Consider the following 9009-nt stretch of genomic DNA (forward strand, 5'->3'; position numbering starts at 1 on the left):
GAGCGTGAGGTGGCACCGCGCCAGCTGTATGCCACCGGCCGCTCCCGGTCACCCTCATCCCCGGCCGCCTATATAAGGTCGCCTCCCTCTCCCTCTCGCCGTCGAGGCCGACACGTCCACATCGCTAGCTAATCCGCACGCGCCGCCGCCACCGCCGCCATTAGAGCAGACGCGAGGTCGCTTGCCTTCGGGGAGGGGGGGCTTTTGATGATGGGGGTGGAGGCGGAGTGCGATAGGATAAAGGGGCCGTGGAGTCCCGAGGAGGACGAGGCGCTGCGGCGGCTGGTGGAGCGGCACGGGGCGAGGAACTGGACGGCGATCGGGAGGGGGATCCCGGGGAGGTCGGGGAAGTCGTGCAGGCTGCGGTGGTGCAACCAGCTGTCGCCGCAGGTGGAGCGGCGGCCGTTCACGCCGGATGAGGACGCGGCGATCCTCCGGGCGCACGCGCGGCTGGGCAACCGGTGGGCCGCCATCGCGCGGCTGCTCCCCGGGCGCACCGACAACGCCGTCAAGAACCACTGGAACTCGTCGCTCAAGCGGAAGCTCGCCACCGCCGCCACGTCGTCGGCGGAGGTGGCCGAGGGCGGTGGAGAGGTCGACCCCCGGCCGTGCAAGCGCGCCAGCCCCGCGCCGGCGAGCCCGACGGGATCGGACCGCAGCGAGCTCAGCCACAACGGCGGGTGCGGCAGCTGCCAGGTGTTCCGCCCGGTGCCCCGCCCGGGCGGCTTCGACGCCATCGCCGCGGCGGACGTCGCGCGGCCGTCCCCGCCGCGGCCGCGAGACGACGACCACGACCCGCTCACCTCCCTCTCCCTCTCGCTCTCCCTCCCGGGGCAGCAGCAGCAGCAGCAGCAGCACGACCAGGGCTTCCACCACGACAGCGCCCGGAGCCACTTCCAGGAGCTCTCCCCCTCCCGCTCCCCCTCGCCGCCGTCGCCGGCGGCTCCTCCACCTCCATACCCATTCAACGCCGAGCTCGTCTCCGCGATGCAGGAGATGATCCGCGCGGAGGTGCGCAACTACATGGCCGGCGTGGGGCTCCGCGCCGGCTGCGGCCCGGGCGCCGTGGCCGAGTCCTGCATGCCGCAGCTCGTCGAGGGCGTCATGCGCGCCGCCGCCGAGAGGGTCGGCATAGTGACCCACCAATAAACAAACCAAAACCAAAAAAAAAATAGAGAAAAAAATCAAATCAAAGATCCCGGTGCAAATTCACCCCAAACCCGGCGAAGTTCACCTGTCAACTATGTGATCTCGTGTAGTATTAATTAGCGGTAGAATTCTCCTGTTCATCTTTGGATCTCTTCTGTAATTTGGAGTAAATTCTTCTGCTGCTCTGAAACAGAGCAGCGAAGTGAGGTAGTGAACAAAAAATTCAGAAGCGAAATGCCATCTTGCTACTACTTGTAGACGGCCCCGCTTTCTGTACAGGTGAGAATGCGAGATGCGGCGACAATTATTACCATCTCCTTCGCTTCAACCATTTCAGACTTGCTAATTACTCCCATGGAAATAAACGATCATCCAGGGTGACAGGTAAAAAGTCAAATAACATTTTGTAAATAAATATAGTTTGAGAATAAAATTTTTATATATGCATTTGACATGTAAAAAGTCAAATAACATTTTGTAAGTAAATATAATTGAAGAATAAAATTTTTACCGATCTAAAAGTAAAGACTGAAAATAAAAATAAACTTTGATGAAAAAAATTCAAAATCAACTCTAAAGCTAAAAATTTAAATTTTAGCTTAAAAGTATAAACAGGAGAAAATAATGAGTGCCAATTATGCATATTGGATATTTTTGACCTGTATCGACTTGTGGATCAGTAGTGTAATTATCCTTTTTCGGTTTCGAAACTAACTTGACGGTTCCTAATCCTTTATTTGAAACAAAGTAGTTCTATGAGAATCGTAAGGACGTATTGGGTTCAAAGAAGTTTCACAAGAATATTAAAGAAATTAAACTGTTCTCTATATAAAATTATTGCGTTTGGAAGGAGCCTCAAGTGTTTGTTTATCATTTGGTTTGCATATCCTAATATGCAGTTTAACCGTTACCATGTCTATGCCAGTGTATAGAAAATGATTTGTCCTATTCAGTTACAAGGAAAAACAAGAAATTGGATTCAAAGGATAATTTTTATGTCATTCGGTTTGTACAAATAAAATATAAAATACCAAGACAAATTTCTTTCTTACCAATTATAAAGAGAACACAACTAAAAATTTTCAAACAGTCAAAAAATTTCTTACCAGTTATAAATTGATGTGGATATGCAGGTATGTTTCTTTGTTTTCTTATGTTCCTATGAAATCCCCCCTAATCGAGTAGGTCCTTAAATCGCTTGATTTCTTTGCTGAGCCAACTACAAATGGGCAGATTAGTCTCATACTCCCTCCGTTATAAAATAAATCAACTTTTCACTTTTTAGATACAATGTTTAACTCTTCGTCTTATTAAAAAAAATTATGATTAATAATTTTATTTTTATTAGATGATAAAACATGAATAGCACTTTATGTGTAACGATTTTTTTAAATTTCTCGAAACTTTTTTAAATAAGACGAATAGTCAAATGCTCAACACAAAGACCGAAAAAATATTTTTTTTTTGACGAAGCCTGTATGAGACAACTCAGGCCTTATTTAGTCCTAAAATTTTTTTTCCATAAACATCACATCAAATTTTTGGACACCTAAATAAAGCATTAAACATAGATGAACAAAAAACTAATTGTATAGTTATGGAAGAAATCTTGAGACGAATCTTTTGAGCCTAATTAGCCCATGATTAGCCATAAGTGCTACAGTAACCAATATATGCTAATGACGGATAAATTAGGCTCAAAAGATTCGTCTCGCGGTTTCGAGGCTAGCCGTGAAATTCGTTTTTTCATTCGTGTCCGAAAATCCCTTCCAACATTCAATTAAATATTTAACGTGACACTTATTCCAAAAATTTTCTTGATCGAAACACCACCTCAATTCCCAACAGAAATTGAGCTCTCTAGTTGAGTTTGTCCTGTCCAGCAAAACGGTTGTGAAGTGTTAGCCATTCGAATAGATGGTTGGTGCAGTACAAAATGGAGTAAAAGAGCGGAGTCATAGCATGAGCTGGCTTATGCAGGAGGGGCAGTAAATTGCGTGCAGGACGGGTAGTAGTAGTAGTGACAGTTCACGGTTGGCAGGATTTATACTGCCGCTACTACTCATCCATCAGCAAGTGATGAAGCAGCTGACCAGCTGCTCCCCAAACATCCCTTTCTTGTGCAGAACAGTGACTTAAAGGATTCCTGTCACTGTAGCCGCAGCACTAATGACCAGTGCAGTGACTACTCATCAGAGTGCACTAATGATTTCTCCTATTCCTTTCGCAGGAAAAATAAGGATCCAATTCCTAAGAACTGGATTCGTTTGAATATCATTCAGTTGGTAGAAATGAAGTACAGAAAAATCAAAAAAAAATTTTCTTTTTTTCAAGGATGCAGAGAGAAAACTTAGGAAAATTTTTATCCACTCAAACCTCTTGAAAAAATTCGTATGGATTGGTGTTGTCATACATCCCTATTTCTCTACCTTTTCTATTCCTATGGGTTAAAATTCCTCCAAATTGAATAAGCCTGATCTTAGAACTAAGGCGAGAAAATAAACTTTGGTGAAAAAAACTCTGAACTCAGCCCTAAAGATTAAAAATTTAAATTTTTGTTTATAAACATAAGCAGAAACTAAAAGATAGAATTATAACTATTTTTAGAGCTGATCACATGGATTAGGAAAATAGATAATAACAATTAGTGGGAGATTGTGATTGGCTGAGAAAAAATATGTAAAAAAATAAATAGAAAATAATTATGATTTATTGAGATGATAAAATAGGCGTAGAAATATGTTCATTTTAGAATAAAGGGTCGGAGGATAGAAATAGCTTCATTCCGAAGAGAGGCGTAGCGGTGAATTGCAATCTGCAGACAGCTTGCAAGCAGCGGATGCTTTATTGCCGACCGTTTCTACAGATGATGGCTGTGTGGGAGTTTGTGACTGTGTGTTGGTTAGGGGTGGTTAGTTCGAGAAATCAAAATTTTTTGGTGTCAAATTAGACGTTTGATCGGACGTCGAAAGTGATTTTCGGAAATGAATAAAAAACGAATTTCATAGCTCACCTAGAAACAACGAGACAAATCTTCTGAGCCTAATTAATCCGGCATCAGCGCATGTGGGTTAATGTAGTACTTATGGCTAATCATGGATAAATTAAGTATTCGATGTAATGTTTTGAGAGGAAAATTTTTGAGAACTAAACATGGCTTATGTGGTGTCTTTTGTCTCTCTGCAGGAGGCAGGCACAGGCAGCACACTGCTCAATATCAAATGGGCCTCACTGACAGTTCAGGCCCGGCCCGGCCCACCTTACCCACTAATCCTCAGCCCAGCCCATATTACTACTAGTAGTAAATGACAAAGCAAATTTTAGTCCACGTAAATACATATTATCAAGGCCAAATTTTAGTCCACAAAATAACACGTCGTCACAGGCTCACACAAGAAGTTGAAAGAAACACGCATGGACGGACGATGAGACGATGGCGCCGGAGAGGAGAGGGCGGTCAGGCGGACGGCGAGTCGTCGGGGATGTTGCTGCCGGCGACGTCGACGACGAAGCGGTAGCGGACGTCGTTGCGCTCGAGGCGCTCGAGGGCCTGGTTGACGTAATCCATCTTGACGACCTCGATCTGCGAGGTGAGGCCCTTGTCGACGCAGAACTGGAGCACCTCCTCCGTCTCCGCCATGCTGCCGATGAAGCTGCCAGTGATGGACTTGCGGCCGAGCATCACCATGGGCGAGATGAAGCTCAGCGGCTGGTTGATGACGCCCATCAGGATCAGCTTCCCGTCCAGCTTCAGCAGCGCCAGGTAGGGCTCCAGCGGGTGGTGCACCGGCACGGTGTCGATGATGTAGTCGAGCGAGTCCGCCGCCGCCGCCATCTCCGCTGCGTCGGAGCTGACCAGGTAGGCGTCGGCGCCGAGGTCGTCCATGGCCTCCGCGCGCTTCTTCCCCGACGAGCTGATCACCGTCACGTGGTGGCCCATGGACTTGGCCACCTTGACGCCCATGTGGCCCACGCCGCCCAGCCCCAGGACGCCGCCGCGGAGCCCCGGCGACATCAGCCCGAAGTGCTTCAGCGGGCTGTACACCGTCAGGCCGGCGCACAGCAGCGGCGCCGCCTGCTCCGGCGCTAGCCCCGCCGGAATCTTCACCACAAACCTGCACACGAAATATTTAATCAGCTTGCTTTCTGAGAGAAAAAGCTAACCGCAATATTTCTCAAAAAAAAATAATTTATAAATAAAAATTTTATATACATGTTTTTTGATATAATAATATGATAGTTAAGATTAAAAACAAACTACGCCACAAAACACTAAAAATAACTCTAAATCGTTAATGGTTTGTTGAAAATTAAATTTTAGCTTAATGGTATAATAACATAATAGTTAAGACTAAAAATAAAACACGCCAAAAAAAACACTAAAGTAACTCTAAAATGTTGGTAAAAAAATTAAATTTCGGCTTATAACTTATAAGTAGCGGAAAGATGAACTATTAGTTTTTCTTTTTCTATCACAACCGAAATATTTTAATCTTTTAAGATGTGACAGCGTTTAAGATTAACCTGGTGGCCCAATCAATCACCTTTCACCATCTACGAAAAATCACCTTTCACCAATCTCCTTTTGGTTTACCAACTGATTAAAACGTACAAGTCCAACTTTGCTCTGTTCAAAACGCGATGCGTCCAACGACTAATCGACTAATGGAGTAGGTGGCGACTAATCAGAAAACATCACTTCACACCAAACTTCTATTGACTTCTCTTTTTACACTAGATACACCACTGTCTTTTTGCTGCCAAACCTTTTCTTTCTTTCTTTCAGTCGCAGATGACATTTTTTCCACAAAATTTGGGACTCTTGTTTTCTCTAGCTACTAAAATATTGACAAATATGATAATGACAGCATGATAATTTAGTTCTTGATTTTTTTGTTGTTCCCCTATTATAAGATTTTCTAAGTTTATCTAGATTTATCCGGATATCGATGTCCAGGTATGTCTTATATATATCTAGATTTATTAGTACATAAATTTAGCTAAATCTATAAAATCTTATAGTGTACAACGGCGGAAACACTACTCACTTCTGGTCGACGACCATGGAGGAGGCGAAGCCGCCCTGGGTCGGCCGGCCGTCGGTGTAGACGTCGTTGTAGGACCATATCTTCTTGTTGCAGTACTGCTCCACGTTGGCCTTGCACGGATGGCACTCACGGCAGCAGCCGACGATGACGCCGACGCCGACGACATCGCCGGCGCGGTATTTGGTCACCTCCGGCCCGACCTCCACCACCTCGCCGACCACCTCATGGCTGCAGAAGCAAAAACAAAAGCAAAAGGAAAAGGAATTTTTGGTCACCAACTAATCCATACTATGACTGAATATTGGTACACCATGTAAATGCACTGGAAAATGAGTTCTTGGTCTCCAACAAATTAATGCAACCATTGATTTGAAATAGTGGTACGACATGCAGGTGCAGCACTAATTAGACGTCCTTTTTCAGTTAGTGTTTGCGGATTTGTTGTGTTATATTTTAGGACCATCAGAGAAGGTTTTCGGTGATCTTTACACGTGTGTCTGAAAAGGACGGTGCATCTAATCTGTACATATCATGGAAGTGGATTATCACTGAAAGAAAACAAAATGGTAAAAGCAATGCACTAACTTAGCTTTCTGTTCCAAAGGAGTGTGATAGTGGTGCATGTATTGCCTTTCGTAAATCTGACCATATTGCTTTATTAGTTAGTAGTGCCTATTCGTTCCTAGCATGTTTGTTATTCCAATCAGATAAATTTTGCCTTACAGTTAAGTACTTCTATATTCAGCTCGTTAATTGCTCAAAGATTTTAATTGACATGAGCCATCAGAGCATGATCTATGATATAAATGATGGTATGAATAATCTTACCCAGGGACCATAGGGTACTTGGAGGCACCAAGGTGGTTCTTGGCCTGATGGATGTCAGTGTGGCAAATACCACAATACAGAACCTTCAGCACCACATCTTCAGGCCCAGTCTTCCTGTTACCACCACACACAAAAAGCAAACAAAACCGACACAATAATATTAGTTGAACTGTTCCCTAAGATGCTGCAACAGTTATTCCACTTTACATGAAGACAACTAAGCAAAGTTATTATTGATATATAAAACAAGAGGAATGACAGGAGAATTGCATGGCGATCATATTACAAAAAAGAACGTTTCCAATTATATGTGAAGCCAAGCAACTTCCAGAAAGAATTCCATGGTTTAGGGCCTTTTCGTTTCAAAGGATTTTTACAGAAAAACGAAAGGATTGAACTGTTTTCTCTAAAATTTCTGTAAAATTCATGTGAACGAAGAGACCTTTAGGGGTTCAGTTTCTTTCACCCAAACCGAAGCAACAGGTGACGTGATCGCAACAGGCGGTAGGTCAACCGGTCGTGGACTACTACTGGTACGAGTTTGATCTTCAGCTTGGACTTGGACTGGTAGGAGCAACACAGGGTGAGCAATCCAAAGTAGGAGTATTCGTTTCTACGAGGCGTGAAACTCACGTGGAGTGATGGGCACAGATGCTCTCATCGTCATGATTCACACTTGGCTAGAAGGCAGAAACAACCAAAGGGGGTGATTCCATAAAAAAAACAAGCGATGGATTTGTAAACGAAAAATAGTTTGTAAATAATTATATATAGAGAGAGGTATTCTTAGCGATTTAAATTTAAAGATGAAAAATAAACTTAGCTAAAAATCTTAAAATTAACCTTAAATTTAAAATTAAAAGATAAAATTTGGCGTATAGGCATAATTAGAAACGAAAAGGACCGGGCGCGTGCATTCTACCCAAGGCAGGCAGTAGTACAGAATACGAAGGACACCGCTGAACAACTACAACACCAATCGATTCAGTTTCCGAATGATCAGTGATCACCGCCTGTTCGTGTTCATCATCAGATCAGCCATGGCAGAGTACGAAGCTAAACGGTAAAAACGTACTACCAAGTGTTTTCAGAATCCAGGCACGCTCAGCGCAGAGCATCGATCATGGCGGTGCGGATCGACCAAGAGGAACTGAACTAATTAATCTCTCCATGAACAAGATCAAGAAGAGACCACCACCACCCATCATCATCAGTAGAAGAAGAAGAAGAGGGGGGGGGGGGGGGTAGTGTTTGCTTGCCTGAGGGTGTAGTTGTAGGGGGAGAGGTGGCCGGAGGGGTCCCTGGCGGCCCAGCCGGTGACGGTCTTCTCGGAGGCGAGGCTGCCCATGGCCAATAATAGCACGGACTGGGTGGGGTTTCCGGAGGAGGAGGAAGAAGAAGATGGAGAGGGTGGATTGGCTCTGCTTCTGGAAAGCTGGAGGGGGGCGGGGCGTCACGCAGCGCAGCGGGTATAAAAGGAAAGCGTCTCGAGGAGAAGGGGGCCCAGGGGGGTTGGTGAATTGGCTTGGCGGATGTGGCAGGATCTTCTACGGTCACCCCCTCACGGGCTGAACATGTTCTTATTTCGTCGACTTCGGCTACTCTCTGAATTTATTTAGATTTATCCATATATATATATATGTATATATTATATATATATATATTTAGATTTATTAACATATATATAAATTTAGATTAGTTCATAAGATTTTATAATGTGGAACGGAGAGAATACTTTTTGTTACCTAGATTTTTTCTTCACTTTTATGAGTGTTTTTTAATTACTAAATGGTATATTTTTTAAATATTTTATATAAAATTTATTATTTTGTCTTTTAAAATAGATTTTAACTTCATTAGCAGTTGATTATATCGTTTATACCGTTGAATAGCTTTAAAAAAAATAAGATAATCTTTTACTAAAAACTACTCTGTAGACAAGAACACAGCCCTCATCATGTGTACTACCATTTGCGTAATGCTT

At 44.1% G+C, this 9009-nt stretch overlaps 2 protein-coding genes across 2 annotated transcripts; one reads left to right on the forward strand and one right to left on the reverse strand.

Moving 5' to 3' along the window:
* LOC121053552 (transcription factor MYB44-like) lies at positions 1-1406 on the forward strand. Its single transcript, XM_040520975.1, has one exon. The coding sequence runs from the start codon at positions 208-210 to the stop codon at positions 1147-1149; it is 942 nt and encodes a 313-aa protein (XP_040376909.1). The 5' UTR covers positions 1-207; the 3' UTR covers positions 1150-1406.
* A 2880-nt stretch (positions 1407-4286) lies between these two features.
* Positions 4287-8463, reverse strand: LOC102700209 (cinnamyl alcohol dehydrogenase 2). Its single transcript, XM_006646948.2, has 4 exons — positions 8285-8463; positions 7026-7139; positions 6198-6425; positions 4287-5264 (listed from the first exon to the last, which is right to left on the reverse strand). Exons 1-4 carry the CDS (start codon positions 8371-8373, stop codon positions 4607-4609), a joined length of 1089 nt encoding a protein of 362 aa, XP_006647011.1. The 5' UTR covers positions 8374-8463; the 3' UTR covers positions 4287-4606.
* Positions 8464-9009: the final 546 nt, after the last annotated feature.

The sequence above is a fragment of the Oryza brachyantha genome, chromosome 2 (genome assembly GCF_000231095.2).
Source record: "Oryza brachyantha chromosome 2, ObraRS2, whole genome shotgun sequence".
Classification (NCBI taxonomy): Eukaryota; Viridiplantae; Streptophyta; class Magnoliopsida; order Poales; family Poaceae; genus Oryza; species Oryza brachyantha.